The following is a 25,155-nucleotide window of genomic DNA, read 5'->3' on the forward strand; positions in this document are numbered from 1 at the left end:
CAACGATGTACTAAAAATGGAAAAGTTTTTTTTTGTTTGAACTGTATTTATTGAACCTTTTTTTAAAAAAAAAACACTATTACATAACATTTACTTACAATATTAATAAAAAAGACACTGCTTTTTTTTTATGTACAGGCAACAACATTGTCAAAACGATCTCCGTTCACAATCCACGAAAACGATTAAAAGCACTGTATTATGCTGCCAGTCCAGTAGTTTGCAATGTCAATTTGTAAAGAAACACAATGTGCCTATAGACAGAACACATAATATGCATGCGCACAGTGTTACCGTTTTTACAAATTTGCTGTTTTGTAGTTTATGATAACGGTAACATTTTCAAAAATGTACACTTTTGTTTTCAGGCCCCCAAAACGGCATTGTACTATAAATAAACAGCCAAAACATAAATAGTTTTCAGTTTTTAGTTGAAAAAGGTGTTGTATAAATGCCCCCTTAGATTGCAGCTTTTATCAGTAGTCCCTCACTGCAGAACACGAGATCCAGGGGTGGAGACGGGCAGGTTTAGGGATATGTAAAGTGAGAGGAGTTGGATCTGGATCCAGCCTCGCCCCCTGGATCTCGTGTTCTGCAGTGAAGACCATCTTGCTTTTATGGTGATACTGAACAGTTGCTGATTCAGGCTGTCAAGAGCAGCCAGTTGGCAATAATGGGCAATAATTATATTGTATTAGATCAAGCAAGATCACACAAGGGCTTTTTTTATGTTTGGGTTGAAAAATTTCCCGGTTAAATTTAACAGTGTAACACAAATAACACTTAAATTAATTAAAAAGAAGTTCAATATGGTTGGGAAATAATGTGCGCACTTGAATCGTCCACTAAATTATAATTTCCTCTGGTAAAACTTAACATCAGTAATACATTAAATAAACAATAAAAAACATTAATACAGTAAATGAGTTAAAATGCTTGTGGAGAAAACTCAGTTATTCAATATCAATTTTGTCATTTTGATTTACTATATTTTATTCCTTTTTAAAAATTAATTGATGCCTTGTAAAAAACTTAAAAGAGGGCACACAGCTTTCAATGAATAGGAATCTATTTATCTATTTGGTATCAGATAAAGATGGGCTGGTTGCATAAACTGCTAAAATACTAGTCTTGCAAGTTTTTTTCTTCTTTAAGACTGTTCATAACTTTTTTAAGTCAGTTACATAAAAACGTAGATTGGTGTAATTTGATACTGAAAAGTAAAAAGAAATACCCCAAACTAACTTCTAGTTGGTCATACTAGTTCTTAAGACACATTAAACATAATGGCTATGTTTATGCAACTGGCCCATGCTCTCTGGTTACAATTTTGTGTTTACCTAATTGTTACAATCACTGTTGATAAAAGAATAGCATATATATGCTAAAATAATTTTTTTAATAGAAGTGTAAACTCTTGAAATATGGTCATTTTTGCTTTCATGAATCTTGGTTCTTCCTTAAAAGAAAAAATATGGTAGGATTGTTTTTAGGAAACATATTTCTCATTTTCAAGCAGCCATGTTTTGCAATGCTGTTATCTCTTAATGTACATTCTTCACTCATGTTGTTTCTGATTAGATCTATCACAACTAGATTATCACCCTTGATTTTGAAAAGAGAACCAATCAGATGAACTTAGCATTTACTACTCTGTCAATTATTGATCTGCGGTTACTCTCTATCAGGTCCATCATGCTATCTTTGCACTTTTCATCTTTTTATGCATCTTTTACAACATTGTTGGGCTGATATCAGATCAAGACTCCTCTGTCAGTTGTTCTGTGCTTCATAGCTCAAGCATGGGGCAAGGGGCCACGATACACACTTTTCTATTTCTTTTGCATATCTTATATCTCTTTGGCTGTCAAGGTGGATGTGAGGTGAGTGACTCTTTTATACGTCATTAAAGTTACAATGGATATTTCAGTTTTCGTGCAACAGAACAGCAAACAGAACAAGTTTGAGAATAGTTTTACTTATTCTGAAGTAATTCAGCATGTATTAATTGTCATCTGAAAAGTCTTGTTTGTACAACTGATGTTTTACCAGATATTTTTGAATCTTCTCTCTTGTCATGTTTTTCCCATTAGGCAACACAACGAGTGATCGGTAAGGGTGCTTTCTTCCTCTCTTTGCTAAGAATGTATTTAATGTACAGAAAAATATGTAAAAAAAAACTGTGCCTAACTGCATTAGCATTGATTTTGCAGAATATAATGTAGATGGCGGAAAAGAGGATCTGTTTGATGTTAATGAAGGTAAGGTGAACATTTTATCACTAGTTTTATACAGTTGGCAGAACACTTGGCAGAGGTTGTGTTATTCAGCCTAAGGGTGGCACTCTAATGCTGATTGACAGGCTTTAAAGGGTTAGTTCACTCAAAAATGAAATTTTTGAAAATTCACCCTTATGTCATTCCAAATATTTATTCAAAGTATTTATTGCCTCCGAATGTTTTTTCTAAATATTACAAGTTGTGGAGAAATTCCAGTGAGTAAATGTCATGTCTATTTTCAAACATAAATAAAGCACAACAGAACTATAAAAAAGGCTATTCACATGAGCAAGTTGATTTATACTTATTATAATTTGATACGCTACTCCACATAGGAAGAACAGACATGCCAATAGGGTGACCACCTGGTTATTGCATTGTTGCAAGACATGTGAGTTTGTGGGACATGTGAGAGATAGATATTATATATTTACTACTATTATATTATGTAAATATTGATTTACATTAGTTGAAAAGCCTATTTGCCATTACGTTTGATGATAACATGTTTTGATCACCAATAAGCTTTGATAATTTTAAGTGGCCTGCACTTAATTTGCACAGGTTGGAGTGACAATATAATTTAAAGGTCTTATTCAGTCTGCTAAATATAAGTAGCAGGCTCGTAGGTAAAAATTACATTTTATACTAAAATAAATTTCCTTACGACTCTTTAATAGAATATATGCAAACATTAGGCCTAATGCGTTTTACCGGATTCAGTGCATCTTGAACTTGTATTTTTGTTGGATCTGGTTGATCAGGATGTTCTTATCCTAGATGAAATCCTGGCTTGTGTAGCTATTTAATGACTTTTGATGAGGTCCACATTGATTCCTTTTCTTAACAGTCGTCATCAGCAAAAAAAAAAAAAAAAAAAAAAAAAAAAAAAGAAAAGAAAAGAAAAGAAAAGAAAAGAACTTATTTTCTACCACTGCATTGTTTCCCCTGCTATAGCTACACCATTAGTATCATAATGCACGCCTGCTGAGGCCATACGTTAAATTTTATTAGATTATTACATTTAAAGTTTACACATTTACAATTTGGTTATCCTGCCCTTACAGACGATCCGTGGCTGGGTCTGTAAGTGAATTATTTTTAAGTTTGTTTTGGTTTGCATGATGGTCAGTCTGATTGATCATGGCCTTTCTGTCTTGTTTTGTTTGTCTTATTTTCAGATGCGGGTCTTGATCTTTTCGAGGGAGATATTTTATATGATGAGGTAAGAGCTGATATTTTGTTAATACTAACAGACCTGGGGCCGTATTCACAAAACATTTTATCTTACCACTAAGAGTTCTCCTAAATAGCAGTAAAAGTTCTTAGCTAAGAGTTTTCTCTTAAAGGTCCCGTTTTTCGTGGATTTTTGAAGCTTTGATTGTGTTTATAGTGTGCAATATAACATGTGTTCATGTTTCGCGTGTAAAAAAACACAGTATTTTTCACATAATTTACTTATCTGTATACCGCTGTTTCCACTGTCATAAAAACGGGCTGATGACTTCCTTGTTCTATGAAGTCCCTCCTTCAGAAATACGTAACGAGTTCTGATTGTGCCAGCGGTTCCTGTGTTGTGATTCGACAGCTCTGAGCGCACCGTGCCCGGAAAAGTCACGCCTCTTACCATAACGTGGAGATGCACGCGCTCAGTGTTATTGTAAACATGTCTTTAATTTTACCCTATCAATTTGAGCCGGAATCAGACCCGGTGATTGGACTGCGGGATGAAAATAAGAGCGTTTCGACGACATGGCGACAAACACACTCTACAAACGCAACTCTTGCGTATTCCTGTGGGTGGAGGTTAGTCAAAAAACTGTTTTAGTGACGTCATTAAAGAAGGAAGTAGAGGGATGTAGTCCAAACTGGCCGTTCGATGTAGGCGACTTCTGTTAAATAAAATATCTCGCTTGGCATTGAACTTTGAGCTTTAAAATTTTACAGATTTTATTTATACTCTAGCAACAACATTACACACTAACTAAAGTTTGAAACATGGGATCACGAAGAACGGGACCTTTAAAACCTATTCACAAAGCTGCTGAGACAAACTTTTACTAAGGAATAGACTGAAGTCTTAAGTTAAGAGTAAGGGCGGGATTGACCTCGTTGCTATGGAGTTTACGCACAGTGATTGGCTGATGGGGGAGGAGTCAGCAATTTAATCATAGAAATATTGTAGAATGAGGTGTAATGTTTCCATATTAAAATAATGGTTTTAAAATACAAATGTTGCCCTATTCAAATAAATATTTTTTAATAAAAAATGTTGCCAAAGTCAAAATAAAATGTTGCCATAAAGGTTTTAAAACGTAGGCTAATTGTCACTAATTGAACTAGTATATACGGTTAATTGTCCGCCTCTTAGATGTCTGCATCTCAAGAGAATGCAGAATTCAAGCGGCAAATTACGTTTTATAAACAAAGTTTAGGAGAAACACATTCGAACAGTCTTTCTAATCAGCTTGAGAGGAGGAATATATACACCGACGAGAGCCGACTCGCCTATAGTTACTTCGACAGTTTCTGCATCCCTCCGCCACCCTGTCCCTCACTCTCGGCTGGGGATATCTTTGGGTTTGGGCTAAATTCCAAGCTCAGAGCCCTCCATCCCCTTGGACAGCACAACAAATACTCTTATTATATATATATGTTTTATCTATTCAATCATTTGTAAGTGTGAAACCTTTGCCACAGGTAATCAGACAATATTTATTTATTAGTTAAAGATTTTTTTTGGTGTCTCATCGTAGATTTAAATCTATAAATCAAAATGTATTGCATTTATGAAGAAAAGGTTCAGCACCCAAGGCTCTATCGCTATTGCCTCAATGGTGTTCAGTGTCTTTGGGTAGATTAGGACTGTTTGTGATTTGGTTTTAGTAACTTAGGAGTCCTCTTGACTACTCCTAACGTTTCACAGACTTAAGAGCTAGTTTTAGCACTAAAATGCTTTGTGAAATACTCTTAGAGCAAAAATTTAGGACTCCTAAAATTAGGACTGACACGCTGTTACATGTCAGTGTTGCAAAGATGAGGCGTTTATGGACTTCCACAATTAAATGGGTATTTATTAGAAAAACGAGGAGACAACATCAAAACACTTCATATAACATTTAAGAACAGACAAGGAGTGAAGGGAGGGAGTCCATATATATAGGGAGTGCTGATGATTAAGTCCAGGTGTAGAGGATGAGTGATGATGAGGAGCTGACAAGGGAAGTGAGTGCAGGTGAGGAGACAAGGGGATCATGGGAAATGGAGTCCGGAGAACAAGGGATCTGGGACATTACCCCCCCGCCCTGGGGGGGGGTGGGCGCCCTGGATACCTCATGCCGGTGCAGGGAGAGGCATGGGTTGGAGTGGAGGTCTCCAGGGCAGGTCCATGAGCCAAGGCAGGTCAGGAGACGTGGACCACCTCGGCGGGTCAGGTGCAGCGGGCGGCCATGGCGGAGCCCTACCCACATGTGTGGCCCCCGCATGTACCCCACCCACGGGTACTTGCCCCCCCCCAAAAAAAAATACTTGGGGAGGTTTAGGAGGAGTAAGAATAGTCCAAGATATCTGCAGAGCAGAGTGGCAGCATAGGCAGAAGTGGGCTTGTGGGCGGCGGAGCATGGAGCTGGCTTGGCGGCGGAGCACGGAGCTACTGGCTCGGCGGCTGAGATTGGGGCTACTGGCTCGGCGGCTGAGACTGGGGCTACTGGCTCGGCGGCTGAGACTGGGGCTACTGGCTCGGCGGCTGAGACTGGGGCTACTGGCTCGGCGACTGAGACTGGGGCTACTGGCTCGGCGGCGGCTGGAGCAGAGGGCTTGGCGGCGGCTGGGACTGGAGATCCTGGGAGAGGGGTCCAGTCCATCCCTTCATACATGATTAAAATCCCGACTGGAACGGGAGTGGCAGGCTCGGAGAGGGCTGGAGCGGCAGGCTCGGAGAGGGCTGGAGCGGCAGGCTCGGAGAGGGCTGGAGCGGCAGGCTCGGAGAGGGCTGGAGCGGCAGGCTCGGAGAGGGCTGGAGCGGCTTTCTTCCTCCTCTGCTTTTTGGACCCAGCGGAGGAGTGTGGGTCCCGTGTGAAAGAGATAAGTGATTCACTGGAGGGGTATGCAGAGGAAGATGGAGCCTGACTAACTGGCCAGGCCACCCGTATTTCCGGAAGGGCTGGATGAGATGAACACTTTTCCTGAACCTCTTCGACAAGAAATTTGGAGCCATTTAAATACAAAATTAAATTTATAGTCTCAGTTAAGGAAACAATCGTCAGGTTCATCAAAGTGGATAGTGTTCTCATCCAGCCCATCCAGAAACAGGGCAATAAGACGAGCGTCTGACCAGTTAGTCAAATAAGCTAGCTCTACGAACTCCTCCACATACCTCTCCAGCAAACGTCCGTACTGGAGGAGCCCGATGAGTCGTTCCGCCACGGACATAGTAGAGAGAGGCACTGGAGAAGCAGGAGCCACCGCATGAAGAAAGATTCCCATCTTCAGATGTGGAGGTCCAGCGGTATCGGTCTGTTCTTCTGTTACGTGTCGGTGTTGCAAAGATTATGCGTTTACGGACTTCCACAATTAAATGGGTATTTATTAGAAAAACAAGGAGACAACATCAAAACACTTCATATAACATTTAAGAACAGACAAGGAGTGAAGGGAGTGAGTCCATATATATAGGGAGTGCTGATGATTAAGTCCAGGTGTAGATGATGAGTGATGATGAGGAGCTGACAAGGGAAGTGAGTGCAGGTGAGGAGACAAGAGGATCATGGGAAATGGAGTCCGGAGAACAAGGGATCTGTGACACACGCCCATTATTTTTAAGAGTTTCTCCTAAATCGGCAAGTTAGGAGCTACTTTTAGCCTTAAGATGTTTTGTGAATACGGCCCCTGATAACTAATTGGACCTGAAAAACAAATAAAATCCATCTGTTTGTGTGTGGTTTGCTGCTCTTATAGCATTACGGTTGTGTGAATAAAAATAATTCATAATTTAATTTCTGTCTTAGAAACTGGGGAGAAATTCTATAATTGGGGATGAATACAGATGGCCAAAAACAATACCTTATTACCTTGAGGATGATTTAGGTGAGTTTCCATTTTTCTTATTAGTGTGTGTGTGTGTGTGTGTGTATGTATATATATATATATATATATATAGCAGAGTCACACACACACACACACACACACACACATATACATATATAGTACAAACCCGATTCCAAAAAAGTTGGTACACTGTACAAATTGTGAATAAAAATAGAATGCAATGATGTGGAAGTTTCAAATTTCAATATTTTATTCAGAATACAACATAGATGACATATCAAATGTTTAACCTGAGAAAATGTATCATTTTAAGGGAAACATATGTTGATTTTAAATTTCATGGCATCTACACATCTCAAAAAAGTTGGGACAAGGCCATGTTTACCACTGTGTGGCATCCCCTCTTCTTTTTATAACAGTCTGCAAACGTCTGGGGACTGAGGAGACAAGTTGCTCAAGTTTAGGAATAGGAATGTTGTCCCATTCTTGTCTAATACAGGCTTCTAGTTGCTCAACTGACTTAGGTCTTCTTTGTCGCATCTTCCTCTTTATGATGCGCCAAATATTTTCTATGGGTGAAAGATCTGGACTGCAGGCTGGCCATTTCAGTACCCGGATGATCCTTCTTCTACGCAGCCATGATGTTGTAATTGATGCAGTATGTGGTCTGGCATTGTCATGTTGGAAAATGCAAGGTCCTCCCTGAAAGAGACGACGTCTGGATGGGAGCATATGTTGTTCTAGAACTTGGATATACCTTTCAGCATTGATGGTGCCTTTCCAGATGTGTAAGCTACCCATGCCACACGCACTCATGCAACCCCATACCATCAGAGATGCAGGCTTCTATACTGATCGCTGAAAACAACTTGGGTTGTCATTGTCCTCTTTAGTCCGGATGACATGGCGTCCCAGTTTTCCAAAAAGAACTTAAAATTTTGAAGTTTTCACAGTTTTCCACTTTGCCAAAGTCCATTTTAAGAGCCTTGGCCCAGAGAAAACGCCTGCGCTTCTGGATCATGTTTAGATATGGCTTCTTTTTTAAACTATAGAGTTTTAGCCGGCAACGGCGAATGGCACGGTGGATTGTGTTCACCGACAATGTTTTCTGGAAGTATTCCTGAGCCCATGTTGTGATTTGCATTACAGTAGCATTCCTGTATGTGATGCAGTGCCGTCTAAGGGCCCTGAAGATCATGGGCATCCAGTATGGTTTTCCGGCCTTGACCCTTACACACAGAGATTGTTCCAGATTTTCTGAATCTTTGGATGATATTATGCACTGTAGATGATGATAACTTCTAACTCTTTGCAATTTTTCTCTGAGAAACTCCTTTCTGATATTGCTCCACTATTTTTCGCCACAGCATTAGGGGAATTGGTGATCCTCTGTCCATCTTGACTTCTGAGAGACACTGCCACTCTGAGAGGCTCTTTTTGTGCCCAATCATGTTGCCAATTGACCTAATAAGTTGCAAATTGGTCCTCCAGCTGATCCTTATATGTACATTTAACTTTTCCGGCCTCTTATTGCTACCTGTCCCAACTTTTTTGGAATGTGTAGCTCTCATGAAATCCAAAATGAGCCAATATTTGGCATGACATTTCAAAATGTCTCACTTTCAACATTTGATATGTTATCTATATTCTATTGTGAATAAAATATAAGTTTATGAGATTTGTAAATTATTGCATTCCTTATTTTATTCAGTTTGTACAATGTCCCAAATTTTTTGGAATCGGGTTTGTATATTAAGATATGCAGAAATAAGTTTTATGTTACTCTTAATTGTTGATACAATAAGAAAGCTGTACAGTTTATGTGCATAGGGCACATCATTTGTTGTTGGAAATAGTAATGTACCAGACACCATTACAGGAAAATTTCTACAGGAAAGGTAACCCTGAAACTCTAGAGGAGACAAATGTGAGAGCAGCAGAGTCTAGGTAAGGAGAAAAATCTGAGCACAGTGTGTGATGTTGTTGAGATCTCTTCTAAAACTTTAGAGACCATTGTGAGACTGTTAGAGTTTTTGTCTCAGGAGACATGTGTGAAGTAGGAGACTCCAGCAAAAGTCTCCATTTGATGTTAAAGTAACCTAATTTTTGTCTAGGAGAAACATTTGAGATGTTAAAGAGATCTCACTTTTGATTTTTCTTTCCTGTGGGATTCAATACTAATTAGGCCCTATTCCATACTAATTAGGCCCTAACATGTCGATTTCTCTATGGACAGATATCAATGCAAAAGGGGTAATCCTGAAGGCCTTTGAACAGTATAGGTTGAAATCATGCATCGACTACAAACCTTGGAATGGAGAAGAAAACTATATCTCTGTATTTAAAGGCAACGGGTGAGCAACTAAACACTTATATACATGCCGCTCCACACAATATGAGCGCTGTGTAGGAACCATGTGGTGTACATTTGATTTGGCAATAAAATGGTTATGCTGCACAATGGTGTTGGTTAATATGCAAAAAAGAAAGTTAGTATACTTCATGACCATTTATCAGTATGACAACTGATAACTGTTAAAAACTTATGTATATGTGAATAGCTGCTTTTCGTCAGTTGGGAACCGGCGAGTTGGCAAACAGAGGCTGTCCATTGGCAGCGGATGTGATCGCATCGCAACCATTGAGCATGAGTTTCTCCATGCATTAGGCTTCTGGCATGAACAGTCCCGCTCTGACCGTGATGACTATGTCTCCATCATCTGGGACCGCATTTCAGAAGGTATTTTTCGATTCAATACACCTTTGATACATGAACCAAGACATGAGAAATTGTATGGATGCTGAAATCAGCTCAGATCTGTCTATCTACACTGGGAAATTATGTTAGTTATTATTGTTGTTAAGAATCCCCAAGCATTTATGATTTCAATATACCACATTACACCGTGCACAATAGCAGTTCAAATAAAGTACATAACACACTGTAATTGATTATAATGTATGTACACAGTTTATTTTCACGTCAAGTGTCAATTTAGTGTATGCAAAGGAACATCTGAAAACATTTTTGAAAGAAAAACAAACAGCTCTACTCAGTCAGCTCTACTCTATAACTACAAATGTAGGATCAAGATACATTTATTTATTGATAGGCTTGGTACCATGGAAAATGACTACATCACAGTTCAAATGAAGGCACCAAACATGTTTGCGTCTTTCACAACCAGCAACAAATTGTTGACAGCTTCCTCTGTATGAGATTCAACTTGACCTGGTGGACATGACAAACTGCTACATGGTTCTGTATCTTATAGGACATGCTTGAGCATAGCCATGCTTTTAATTTTCTAAGAGTACTAAAGCTCCTTTCTGCTTCAGAGGATGGGAAGTCCACAGACCTCCACTGAAAAACCTTAATAATATCAGCTGCCTCTGTACTGGATCCAAACTAGTAGTTTTGTCTAAACATGAGTATTAATCTCAGGAAACTCAGTACACAACTTGTTTGTGGAGTTTGTGGTTTGTTTGTACTTGCTTTTGCACTGAAATGCTTAGGCAGTTGTCTTAGTTCTGGCACTTTGATGGGTTCCAAGTTTAGGGAATGCTATAGCAATCTGAAAAAAAATCTTTGAATTTACCAGACAGACTATAGAGATTTCCTAGCTGATGTATCTAGTCAAGATAATCTCTCAGAAGCTTTGAATTATGGAAATAAAAACATTAAAAGCTGCGGATGGACTGCTAAAAGGGAAGCACAAATAGTTGGTATTGCAGACTGTAATATTAGGCCAACTGTGATCTTATCCAATATACCTCCATGGATATTTCCAATGCCAATAGTTGACTTAGTTGTTTGGCAGCTTGTGGTGCAGTGATTTTTGCCTACCTTTTCAATGAGCACTGTTTGCATGGTTTTTACACTCGCTGTCTGCAATATCTCCTAGAGATTGTGGTAAACAATGTCAATTTAAATTTTGCGGTTGGCATCGGTCACACCCTCCAACAAGAAGGAAAAGGGTGTTAATTTGGATGTGTTGAGTTATATCGACAACTTTGAGAGTAAGTATTCTCAAGCTAACATGCTAGCTAGCTTCGTTTGGGATAGTTAATACTTGTAACAATGTGTGCGTAGGCAGGCAGATGAAGATGAAGATGAGTAAATTTAAATACAAGGTTTTAATAATAAGATCCAAACAGGGGGGGAAGCCACCTGACACAGAGTCTGAGGATAATCAATTTTGGATTGGTGATACCAACCGTAAGTGTCTGGAAGTCACAGGGTATATAACTTAAGTCAGGTGTACATAAGGGAATATCTACACAACCTATTTCCTTTTTCTTAATTTGACAAACAACAAATAGGACAAATTTGTTATTTCCATATAGCGCTTCTTGAAGACAAAGAAGGCGATGACATCTAATGCAGGCACCATTTGATAGTCATAATGACATGCCATTTCACATTATATGACTGCTGTTGGCCAATAGAATTTGCACAATTTCACACATGCTTCAGAGACCGGTCACGCTGAAGCGTTCCCATAGAATCGATATTTTGACATAGTGTTGAGTTCCCTCGAAAGGTAAACACATTTAACTAGTGGCAAGCGGTGACTTTTTAAACCGGGTACGCTGGGTGATGCATCATATAAAAAATGTGGCCGATTCAGTTACGTTGAATGGCTTTATAGCTTATATGTGAGATGCTCGTATTCTCTGTAGACAGTGTTTGGCAAATAAATAAATTACGGACAGTTACATATGCGTTACCAACATTTTATCATGTAGGCTTTATGGTACACCTCAAACAATTGATTCAATAGTAATGTATAGTATTAATATTAATTGCTGAGTCCACGAATAGCTTGGGTATGCAGAGCATTTGCAGCTTATATGGACCACACACCTCTGCATTATGCATTATAAGAACAGACAAAGAACTGAACTGGTTTTATAACTACACATGACAAATTAGGGAGAAAACAAGGAACAGGTAGGACTAATCAATAAACAAATAACTAAATTAACCAAGGACACAAAGACACATGTAAAGATACTAAACTCAACGAACCAAAACAAAGACATCCAGTATGTGACATTCATTTATGAATGTTTAAAGTGTGCCTGTACTACTGGTTCATCTGACAGCATCTGTGACACTTGATGTTTGGAGCACATGAATAACTTACCTGGCATGTGAATACTGAAATCTCTCTTGACATTATGTGACATTTACAGTGTGTATCACAAATATTTACATTGTGGATAAAACATATTCTAAACTAGAAGATTAATAACAAGCAGATTATTGTTATGCTCGTTTGATACAAGGAGATATTATTCTCAGGGATGGACATTTATTTTCAGAACACATTTATTTCACAGGCAAGGAGCATAACTTCAACATATACAACGACACTACATCCAGTGCCCTGAACGTACCTTATGACTATGGTTCCATGATGCATTACAGCAAGAAAGCTTTCCAGAATGGCACTGAGCCCACCATAGTCACCAAGATCCCTGCCTTCAGTGACATCATAGGCCAGCGTATGGAGTTCAGCGACAGCGACTTGCTAAAACTCAACAGACTCTACAACTGCAGTAATGCATTTTACACTCTATCACATCTAAAATGATACAAATCCTCTTTCCTAATATAAAATGTGATGTTTAGTTTTCATCAGTTGTTCTCAACACTGTTTCTGGACTCCACAACACTGCACGTTGAATGTCTCTTTTGTCTGAAACACATACATTTCAGGTCCTGGAGTCTCTACTAATGAACTGATGACCTGAATCAGGTGTGTTTGACTATATAGAGAGACGTGCAGTGTTAGTGGGGTTCCAGGAACAGGGTTGAGAACCACTGGTTTACGGTCATGAAACTGATGCGCTTCTTGCTTAGGCCTGGGTATTGATACAAGTTTCAAGATTTAATTTGATTCCAATTCTTTGCTGGTATCACAGGAGGGATGTTCTCAATGTTAACAAGTCGACAATGGTTGAGTGTATGAAATACTTTGTTTGCAACAAGATCGTACATATGAACATGTAGGGAATTTAGGAATGTTTAAAGTGTGCCTGTACTACTTGTTCATCTGACAACATGATTACTTCACAGCCAGCTCCTCCACATTTCTGGACTCCTGTAATTTTGAATCGGAAAATATCTGTGGAATGATCCAAAGCAATGAAAATGCTAACACTGCAAGCTGGCAGCGTGTTTCCAAAGCTGCAGGTGGACCAGAATCTGACTACACCAACATGGAACGCTGTGATGGCAAGTATTGTTGATTTATAAAATTTTAAAAATTCAATACATTCTTTATAATTGAGAAGATTTAAATGGATCATTCACACAAAACTTTAATTTCTCTCATAATTTACTCATGTCATTCCAAACCAGTTTGGCATTATTGATGTCAAATCTAGCATGGCAGCAGTGACAATTTTCATAACAACTTAAATATTAGTCTGTTTTGCACACAAAGCTATTGTATGGCTTTTATTGTACATTGTTTAACTGTTATGGTTTTTTAGTTCACTCATTCACTCTGGATGTATAGAAAAGAGCACTTCACTTAAAGGTGCCATAGAATGGAAAATTGAATTGTAAATCTGATATGCAACAGTCGGGATCATTAATATGTACGACCCCAATATTTGCTATGCCAGCTCATGTTCAAGGCATTACACAAGGGCAGCCAGTATTAACATCTGGATGTGCACAGCTGAATCATCAGACTAGGTAAGCAAGCAAGAACAATAGCGAAAAATGGCAGATGGAGCGATAATAACTGACATGATCCATGATTACATGATATTTTTAGTGATATTTGTAAATTGTCTTTCTAAATGTTTCGTTAGCAAGTTGCTAATGTACTGTTAAATGTGGTTAAAGTTACCATCGTTTCTTACTGTATTCACGGAGACAAGAGCCGTCACTATTTTCATTTTTAAACACTTGCAGTCTGTATAATTCATAAACACAACTTCATTCTTTATAAATCTCTCCAACAGTGTGTAATGTTAGCTTTAGCCATGGAGCACTATCAAACTCATTCAGAATCATATGTAAACATCCAAATAAATACTATACTCACATGATCCGAAGCATGCATGCAGCATGCATGTCGAACATTTTGTAAAGATCCATTTTGAGGGTTATATTAGCTGTGTGAACTTTGTTTATGCTGTTTAAGGCAGTCGCGAGCTCGGGGGCGGGGAGCGCGAGGATTTAAAGGGGCAGCAGCCTGAATCGGCGCATATTTAATGATGCCCCAAAATAGGCAGTTAAAAAAATTAATTAAAAAAAATATATGGGGTATTTTGAGCTGAAACTTCACAGACACATTCAGGGGACACCTTAGACTTGTATTACATCTTGTGAAAACGTGTTCTATGGCACCTTTAAGTTTCTGTGTAGCTTCTCCTTTTGTCATACAGAAAGTTACACAGTATGACAGTGCAAATGAGTTTTGTTTCTAATTATCCCTTTAAAAGAATCATTTGTTGGTGAGGATTAATGGAATGCACAATATTTAATCTGATAAATTCACTGAATTGCTATGTGAATGTGAACACTCTGTTCAGGGTGCTGATGTAAAAAACTGATCAAAGACCCTTGCACACATGGACATGTGAAAGACATAAATTGGATAACTTTTATAATAGAGCACATGAATACTGGCATGTGAATACTGAAATCTCTCCTGGAATTTGATGATTTTTTTAAATGTTCTTACAGTTATGTTTGTTAGTTAATACACACCTATAGACTGAACATGCAATACGCATGTGGATGGCATCCCATTTTTATATTATCTCAAACATATTCTCAAAATCATTTGCTAAATCTACTGGGAAATGAGTTCTGATGAGGACAGTGATGATGGCATAAAACATCTGCTCAAACTGAACCCTTCTAAGCTCCAAAAGGTAACAAAATATGCTTTAAATTTCCTGTTTCCCAAATCTGTGTTCTTGTAGTTTTTCGTATTTATGAAATTGCGCTTTGAAACTCGTTTTCAGGCAACGTATTCCGAGATTAAAGCTTGCAATTGCGAAGTCAGAGAAAAAAATCAATCCATACCAAACAGGCCTTCTTCAGGGTGCAAAAAAAAAGAAGGGTTATTTAAATTACGTATATGTAAAATAATAATTGCACTTGTAATTAAGTACTATTGAAGCAGAAATCTTGTCAACATTATGCTTTTTACTCTTTTGTCCATTTTTACTAAATACACAGGCCAATCAAATCTCCCAACTAAACTTTTACAGTCAGTGACATCCAGTGTAAACTGTCTTTGGACACAATTATAATCATTCGATCTTGTCAATAAACAACTCAAAAGTTGAACAATAAAATCAGCTGCTGCAGAACTTCACATAAAACATTTTCAGGTACCAGGTTTACTAGATGGTTAAACAGGTTAATGTAAAACATTTGAAAGTTACATTAATGAGAAAATCTCTAAAATTCTAACATGCAGAAAACATTTTCAGTACAATTAAACACTCCTTTACTTTAACTACAAAGACCTCTCATAATCACTCAACATGAGCATTTCTGAAATGTAAAAGGCCTTGCAATTGTCAGTTCATATACTCTGTAACCACTGACATCCATTTTGTTTTCAGGAAAGGGATATTTCATGCACTTTAGCACAGCGGTTGGGAGGGAGGGGGACAAGGCACTGCTGGAGAGCAGGATTCTTTACCCCAAGCGAGGATTCCAGTGCCTGCAGTTCTTCCTCTACAACAACGGTCATGCTAGTGACCAGCTCAGGATCTGGACGCGAGAGTTCGACACGGCAAACCCGAACGGGACCCTGCATCTCATTGAGCAGATTGAAGGTATAAAAATGTTCTGCCTTGGATTAATGAATATCATACGTTATTTTAAATGTGTGTTAGTTTCTCTGCACCACACAGGTTTTATATATTTATTTATTTATTTATTTTTGCATTAATCTAATTACACACCTTAGTTACTATATTTACAATATAAGTTGACCTCAAATGTCAAAATGGTTACTACATTATAATAATAATAATAATAATAATAATAATAATAATAATGTTTATTTTAATACATGTTACTGGTCTTCTTAGGAATGAATGATCAGTGCACATAATTCTCATAGAAACAAAAATGAAGCCCATGTATAGACTAGACTGTTTCAGGACATCTGAATCTGCCATTGCAGGATGAAGATGATGAGAAGGAGGAAGAATGGCCTTAACTTTTGTAAGGTCACGTTTGTTTTTTTTTTGTTTTTTTGTGAAATTAATATCATCTTTAAAAATATATCATTACTCTATCACAGCAGCAGAACTGAAAAACTATTGGTTTCGTTAAATGACACAAAACATCTAAGGGTAATGTATATAACCCTGTTTCCCTGAGAAGGGAACGAGATGCTGCGTCATGGTGGTGATGCTATGGGAATGCATCCAACATGAGAACTTGCCCAAAATAATTCCCATTTCTTTGCTCCAACCCTGGGAAAGAATAAAGATAAAAAATTGGATTAAAATGGATTAAAAGTACCTTTATTACCAGGGTTTATAATGCGTCTTCATGCTTCAAACTCCAAAAATTGTAGGAGAGCAATAAATACAGCTCTCTGCACTTGCTGTTGTCCGAATCCAAGCGTGATTGTTTCTTGTGCCCTCTGCAGCGTTGGTCACATTTAACTTGATTCTGTCAAACCCTGGTGCATTTGCGTTCATCTTAGGTCATCACAAATGTGCATGGTCCGTGATAGAAAGCAGGACGAGGGTCAATATATTGTGTTTTTTTATTTACTTGATGATTTTATGCACAGCAGATTGAATGACACTTGGGTTTACTGTATGTGTGTTGCATGAGGGGTGGCTTTCTGCTGCTTGCAAATGGACCCTTTTGAGGAGACAGTGGATTGCAAGCCATTCATTTTCACTGACTGTGCAATTACACTGCATAGTCACTCTCGCTCTTATCTAAGGTAAATCATCCCTTACATGTGTTTTGATGTACGAATGACGTCGCCATTGGCTAAAATGCATGTGCAGGTTACTTTACTTCCTGAGCAAGTGTTTCAAGCCCAAGCTGCTTTCACATTCATGCGAATCATGCCACAGTTCCAGTGCAACCGAACTCAGACCACCTCCTACAGGAAGTCTTTGCATAATAGCTTTCACATTAACAATTTTTCATCCGACCATGCCGTTTTGAACTAAACTGCCAGTCTGAAAGCACCCACAGAAACAATTCAGTCTGTCTAAGCACCTATAAGAGTTCATTATACCACTTGTGTGTTTCTATGTGTTTATGACGCTCTACTATGGATGTTAGCAACTCCACAAAACATATATTCATACCGCCATACCATTTTATGTAACCCTTGTTGTAGTTTTGATGTTTGTTTGTTTAATGAATGTTTATTATTGAAATAGTTTAGTTTGGCGACTTCCTGCTTTTCACATGACCAGATTAATCCTAATCTAGCCGCGGTACATGCCATGACCTCCAATAATTTGCATCATTACCAGAAGATGGGGAAAAAAGTACATTTTTACACTTTTAGGCGCTCTCCTAATCTTTTTTTTTTTTTTTTTTTTTATCAGAAAACACATCTACTTTTAAATTGGTGTCTAACTAGCTGATGCACCCTTTTTTTCAATTTCCCTAATTCTCAGAAGTCGAAGTCATCATAGTTGTGTAAACTATAGTGAATGGAAACTACAGTTAAATGTTGTGTTCCCAGTTAGAAAATTAAACAATCCACTATAGCTGAATGACTTTACAAAAAAGGACCAAAATTTTGAGAGATTGATTACATTGGTCATAAAACAGAAACATGTCAAGTTTGCAGCTGTATTAGAAACACCCAGGAACCAGCATTAACAAGTTTTATGCAATTTAATACTAAGCCAGTATAATACAAAGTATAATGTACATAACTTAAAAAAAAATAAAAATAAAATAAAATATATAAAGTTATATATATATAACTTACATTTACATAGATTTACATTGTTAATAACTGTCAAAATGCATCATCAGAGTCTGTGAAAAGGGTCCATTGGTTCTGAATACAGAGGTGCTGTACAAACACAAGAAAAGTGATTTTGTTGCTTTTATAAAACAGATACTAACTAATAAATATAATTAGGAAAAAAAATATTGTCAGATTGATTGATTCGTTTTCGTGCTGTGCCATGACATACAGGGTAGCTGTTACTAGATCACCACTAGAACACTGGATTGACTGACTCAACAAAACAACCAGCTGCTTTACTAACAGGGACTTTTTTATGTCTTTTATTTGAAAGCTCCTCCCGGTGACCTGTGGCAAATCCAGCATGTGAGCCTAAATGTCTCCAAAAAGTTCCGTGTGGTGTTTGAGGGAATTAAAGGGAGTGGAAACACAGGAGGACTCTCACTAGATGACATCAACCTATCAGAGACCACTTGCCCTGATCATGTATGGATGATCAAGGACTTCAAAAGCATTCTCGAGAACACGTCAATGGACACTGCCATTTACAGCCCACGTTTCAGATCTAAGTACGGCTACACCTTCCAAATGGGCCTGTATCCCAATGGCACAGCTGGATACCCAGGCGAGCTGGGAGCTTATGCACACTTAACATCAGGGGAGGATGCCATGGATAACAGCCTGGTCTGGCCTGCTCGCTGGAAGCAGATGACCATGATGCTGATGGACCAGAATGCAGACATCCGCAAACGCATGTCCAACCAGAGGAGCGTAACAACAGACCCCACAATGAATGTGGAAGGTGTGGTGTTGTTGATTTGGGTATACGATTCCCATCTTGTCCTGCTAGATTTCTGAAATGTTTACATGCCAAAGATTTAGTGTTTACATCGTAGGCTAATCTAATCTGTCCCGCCAGTTTCATAATGAACCGAAAATATATTTACACTTATGATAATAGCATAAAGATCTCTAACATTGTGGTTAGCACAGTTGCTTTGGCAAAGCATTAAACAGCGCCTTATGTCTTAGTGCCCTTATCAAATCACAAAAGATTTAATCAAGTAAAGTCAAATCATCTATAGCGCTTTATACAATAGAAATTGTTTCAAAGCAGCTTCACAAAAATATTTAGAAAAGTTACAAACTTCATCAAATATGAGAGTTCAGATTCTGCTGTAAAGCAACTGTAGCAAGAAAATCGTGTCATTACTCAGCTTAATTCCTTTCAGTGATGATTTATGATTTAGTTAAGTTCAATATCTGTCGATGTTGCAAACTTTATCAGTTTTGAAAAAAAAAAAAAAAAAAAAAAAAAAAACCTAAAAAGAGGTTTTAGTCGATTTTTAAAATCCAGTTACAAGCCATTCCAAAGAAATTTTGCTCTGTTCAATTTAAGAAGGCAGAGGGACCCATCATAGTCACAGAATCCACTGGAGAAACACTGAATCATCACTCTTTTGTTCAAATTTCCTCTTTAGGGACAGAACTTTTCTTCTGGGATGATCCACGTAAAGTTGGGGTAAAAGTAACAGAAGACAGTGGGACAGAGTTTTTCCGTGGTCCAGGTGCTGGGACCCCTGTTTACCTCACCCAGGCCAGGGCACTGAGCCGAGACTTCATCAAGGGTGGAGATGCCATCTTCCTCCTTACAATGGAAGGTGAGCACTGAGAAACACAGAGCCATTTGACAACTCGGTTGACTTATTTCTCATTAGCTGATGATTTATTAAAAAAGATCAGTGTATCAGTGCACAAAGGAATAGAATGAAATCTCTTTTACTTACTCTCATTTCAGTCTAAACCTATACTCTTAAAATAAATGTTCAGTTTGGTTCTATATAGAACCCTAGGTTTCTTGACTCAATTTTACACTTTATGTTTAACGGGTTTTTTATTCCTTCAGAATGAGACGTTAAACTGAGGTCCTGACTCTCTGTGGTCATTAAAAATCCCAGCTTGATGTCAAGCTCCAATGTTGGCAAGGCATTGAATTACATCAAATGCCAACGTTGGGCGGTTGCATTTTGTTTGGAATAAACACCAGAAATCTCTCAAACTCCAACATTAACTGTCAATTCTTATCACTTCCAATGAATCCAATGTCCGCTAAACGTCATAACGTTAATGTCCACAATTAAAATTAAAATATCATTACATGTGGATATTTTGTTGGTTTTAAGTATTGGTAATAAGTAATCAAAATCCAACATCTTCCAAACACTGATGACATCTAATTGACTCATGCTAACACAGTACTGACAGCAAACACCAACATCATCTAAATGTCTCATAGCAACACCAACATGATGTTTGCATGAGATATTTGCAAGATGTTGACAAAATATCTACATGTAATGATATTATAATTTATTGTTGTGTGGATGTTAACATGGCCAAATGGTTAGAGAGTTGGACTTGTAACCTGAAAGTCGCGGGTTTGAGTCCCAGTACTGGCAGTAAAATTTGGGTGGGGGGAGTGAATGAACAGTGCTCTCTTCCACTCTCATTAATTTAGCAAGGCACCTAACTCAAAATCGGGTGCCGCACCAAAAAATGGCTGCCCACTGCTCCAGGTGTGTGTTTAATACTCACTGCTGTGTATGTGCACTTGGATGGGTGAAGTACAGAGCACAAATTCTGAGTATGGGACTCCATACTTGGCCCCATGTCACAATCACTATGACCTTCAGAAGATCTTGGGTTTTGGTTACTTAATACCATGTCTGATGATGCTATAATTTGACGTTGTGTGGACGTTAATCTTATGACTTTTAGCAGATGTTAGGTTTTGGTTACTTAATACCATAACTTAAAACCAACAACATATCAATGTCTAATGATGCTATAATTTGACATTGTGTGGACGTTAGTCTTATGACGTTTAGCAAAGTTGGGTTTTGGTTACTTAATACTATAACTTAAAACCTACAAAATATCAATGTCAGCAGTCATCATATTCTACATCAAATTGACATTGACATTAGACGTTGTCCTGACATGTTTTTCCGTCACCCTACGTCAGAACCTGTATTCAACCAAATTACAATGTCTTTTGTTGTCTAGTGATGGTATTTCTTCTATGGAACACAAAAGAGATGTTTATCAGAATGTTCATGCTGCTTTATTCCATACAGTAAAAGCTGACAGGGATTGTCAAGAGCCAAAAAACACCAAAAAGTATTATAATGTCCAACATAACTTGTTTTCTTCCAGCTAGCTGTATTGATGCCGTGCTACTTGTGTGCTTACATTTGTCCATCTGTTTATGTTCTTGTAGATATCTCTCATCTGGTTGCTTCACAGCCCTTCCCTTCCACAACCATGACTCCAACAAGCTCAACTCCTTCTGGAACACCCGGTCCAACAAACCCAGACAACAGCACATCAACCAGCACAACTACTACGACCTTTCCAACATCTGCCACCACCACTAAACCTCATGACCCGTGTGTGTCAGTACGATGTGAAAATGATGGCTTGTGCACGCTGAATGATGCAGGAGAGGCCGTGTGCAGGTAAAATGCGAGAGGCTAGTTCACTTGACTTTTTTTTTTTTTTTTTTTTTTTTTTTTTTTACATTGAGTAGTGTGTAGTAGAGTTATAAATGCTTCAGTGACCAACCACTTTGGTTCTTGAAAGTATTTTTATAGTTAATTTCTCAAATTTTCCACTAAACAGTGTAAGCCATGAATGAAACCAACCATGAAACCAACCAGCCAAAAGCTATATGAGACAACGAAGTTATAAAATAAAAAAAATTTACGATGAATGTATTATAAAGTATGCTATTATGAAGTATTTAATTAAAATCTTTTTTTTATTATCAGAAAGACAAAAAGATAAATGAGACACTAAACTACACAACCCATGAAGCACTGCAAATTAATAAAATTAAAAAATGACAATATAAAGCTATTATTTGAAATATTATTAATAAGTATTTTATTGCTAGTATAAAGCATTTCATTATAAAGTATATGATTGTCAGTATAAAAACAATGTTCTCAGATCTGTTGCAGTAATTCTTTGTTACCAATGCACAGTTTATGTCTCTTTTATCAAACAGCTGATTCAATTCATCAAGTTATTAGTAGAGAGTCCAGGACACACCTGCCAATCTCCGCTCCTGTCCTGCAGAGATTTTGCATGCATTGACATCACTTTCCCGCCGAAACACACTCCCTCAGTCAGAATCAGTGGCAAAACAGCCTGCTGCATGATTGGATTTAATAGGGGAAACTGCAAAAACATGAGCAAATCAAATGATTACGCTAAAGGTTGGGCTCAATAGAGTTCCTTACAACTTGTCAAAGAAACCTAATCCATGGATATTGACATGCAGCCAGGAATCATGTTTCCTGACATTTAGATGTGCCTGATTTGGACGCTGGGGAAATACATAAAGCAAATTTGCCTGTGAATGCTTTATATAAATACAATATAAGTCGGTCTAAATCTGAGTAATCACTTATATCAATGTTATATTTATCGTCATATCATCCAGCCCGATCTTATATGCAGAATATAAGATGGTAAATATTCAATTGATGAGTTGTCAATACAATATATAACAATACAATACTATAGGGTATGATTTTATCCCAAAATCCAACAATTTGACACAAAATGATATCTGCAAATCCACGTTTCTCTGCCTGGAGTGCAGTTGCTTCTGTGAATTGCAGCAATCCTTTTGCTTCTTTTTTCTCTAGCTTTCAGCAGTCTGTAAAAATATACCTCAGATTTCTTGTCAAATCTATTTGTACAGTCAATTGCAAAGCTCTTTACCGTTTTGGATGTGGGCGTAACCGCAGTCACAATGATCGACAGTGACGTCACGTGCATACCCTCTATTATTGGGGAGATGAGAGGGTCTGTATCTCTTACCATTGAAGAAAGCGTAATGACTAACTTGGATCACGTGAGGCACTTCAGGCTGCGTCCCAAATGGCACACTTCTATGCACTTTCAGTCTTGTGGACAGTGGCTGCCACGTTTGCATGTCTGTTAAAGGGTTAGTTCACCCAAAAATGAAAATGTAGTCATTAATTACTCACCTTCATTTCATTCCACACCCATAAGACCTTTGTTCATCTTCGGAATATAAATTAAGATACTTTTGATAAAATCCGATGGCTCAGTGATGCTTCCATTGCCAGCAAGATAATTAACACTTTCAGATGCCCATAAAGCTACTAAAGATGTATTTAAAACAATTCATGTGACTACAGTCGTTCAACCTTAATGTTATGAAGTGACGAGAATACTTTTTGTGCACCAAAAAAAAAAAAAACTAAAACAAATCAATGGTTTAGAGTGTTTATCAATCAGTAAACGAGGCTTCGTTACATTAAGTGTTTCGTTAAGTGTTTTGAAATTTCAGTGGCTCACCACTGGGGGGCATGACTTTGGCAGTTTGATACACATTCCGAACCACTGATTCGAAACAAAAGATTCGTAAAGCTTCGAAGCTTCATGAAGTTGTTTTTTGAAATCGCCTATGATTAGATATTGTTGAATAAAGTCGTTATTTCGGGGGTTTTTTGGCGCACAAAAAGTATTCTCGTAGCTAATATCTTTATTAGCTGCAAATTACTAGTCACTGAAAGGTGCATAAAATTACATTTAAAATTAAACTAAAAACTTAATTGTAATTCCAGTTTGGAAAGATCAACTAGAGTTACTTGACTAGACATTGACTGTTTACATGTGCACCAACAATGTGATTATTTCCAGAGTAAGGACTTAATCAAGGTAAGCTACTGTTTGTTCTACTTACGTTCAACAGAAACACATTCATATGAACGAATTGAATGAAAACATGAACTTTACCACTGTTTACTTAGCAGCATAAGCCACGTTTTACTACGATTATGGTTGTTATGAGGTAAATCACATCAATTTGATCAAAGTATTGTTTACATGAGATAAGGTTTAAATTCAGTATTGCCTAAATCTCATTATAATTGCATGATGAGGGTGTATGTGACCTGGATAATTAAAAAACAGATGTTTATGTCATTAGTCTTCATTAATAGAAGTTGTTTTTACAATTCAAAGTCTTCTGCACTTCTTTGAATCAGAGCTTGTGAGAGCTGAGCAGCATGTATGTGTTGTGTCTCCCTGCAGGTGCATGGTGGGAAATGACTGGTGGCACTATGGCGACAGATGCCAGTTTAAGAGCTCTGCCCAAAGCAACACCATCACTGCTGTAGTGGCGTCTGTCGTGGTGTTTGTTGTCATGCTAATCGTGATGGTAGTCAGCGTGGTCTGTGTGAAGAAGCACCAGAGAAAAGTGCAGTTTGCTGGAGAGGGAATCACCATGAAAAATATGTACTCATCCAAAGCATGAGGATATGATGTGTTCTCTAAAAGGCCTGTTCACATCAAGAATGAAAACTATACAGATAACTATGATGATAACTACATTAGCGTCAACACCAGTGGACAGTATAGTTCTGTTTATTCTAAGCGCATACTGCAGTTTTGTCATCTTCCACTTTAAATGCTCAAGCTCTTTAAAGCAGGGTGGATTCTGATTGGCTGTCAATGTTTTTATTGTTCAGCAGGAAAAAATCTGGAAGTGATTCCAAAGATATAGTTTCTCCGTGCCGTTATCATTGTGCTGTGGACTCTGCTATTCTTTTATATTTAGTGTTATTTTTAGAACTATATCATTATAGTTATCGTCCTGGGTGTGAACAGGCCTTAATGTGTGACGTATACAATAATGCTATGAAAATGACTCATGAAAATGCTTTTGCAATTGATTCTTTAATGTACAGTAATTAATAGGACAAACAGTAGTTTGTTCAGTGGCCCCAATAAAGCATTTGTTCCCTGTCTAAATTCATGAACACACTTACAATAAAATGTGA

At 37.8% G+C, this 25,155-nt stretch overlaps 1 protein-coding gene across 1 annotated transcript; it reads left to right on the forward strand.

Moving 5' to 3' along the window:
- Window positions 1-28: 28 nt before the first annotated feature.
- On the forward strand, window positions 29-25,153 carry mep1bb (meprin A subunit beta b). Its single transcript, XM_048163126.1, has 14 exons — window positions 29-1,883; window positions 2,094-2,112; window positions 2,214-2,261; window positions 3,461-3,504; window positions 7,286-7,364; window positions 9,562-9,679; window positions 9,887-10,065; window positions 12,672-12,890; window positions 13,411-13,569; window positions 15,930-16,145; window positions 18,609-19,076; window positions 19,756-19,935; window positions 21,555-21,792; window positions 24,407-25,153. Exons 1-14 carry the CDS (start codon window positions 1,803-1,805, stop codon window positions 24,627-24,629), a joined length of 2,271 nt encoding a protein of 756 aa, XP_048019083.1. The 5' UTR covers window positions 29-1,802; the 3' UTR covers window positions 24,630-25,153.
- Window positions 25,154-25,155: the final 2 nt, after the last annotated feature.

The sequence above is a fragment of the Megalobrama amblycephala genome, linkage group LG17 (genome assembly GCF_018812025.1).
Source record: "Megalobrama amblycephala isolate DHTTF-2021 linkage group LG17, ASM1881202v1, whole genome shotgun sequence".
In the NCBI taxonomy this organism is placed as follows: Eukaryota; Metazoa; Chordata; class Actinopteri; order Cypriniformes; family Xenocyprididae; genus Megalobrama; species Megalobrama amblycephala.

Coding starts and splice junctions, on each gene's coding strand:
- mep1bb (XM_048163126.1), top strand. CDS start 1,803: ATGGGGCAAGGGGCCACGATACACACTTTTCTATTTCTTTTGCATATC. Junction 13,570..15,929: donor CAACATGGAACGCTGTGATG/GCAAGTATTGTT, acceptor TTTTGTTTTCAG/GAAAGGGATATTTCATGCAC. Junction 21,793..24,406: donor GCAGGAGAGGCCGTGTGCAG/GTAAAATGCGAG, acceptor GTCTCCCTGCAG/GTGCATGGTGGGAAATGACT.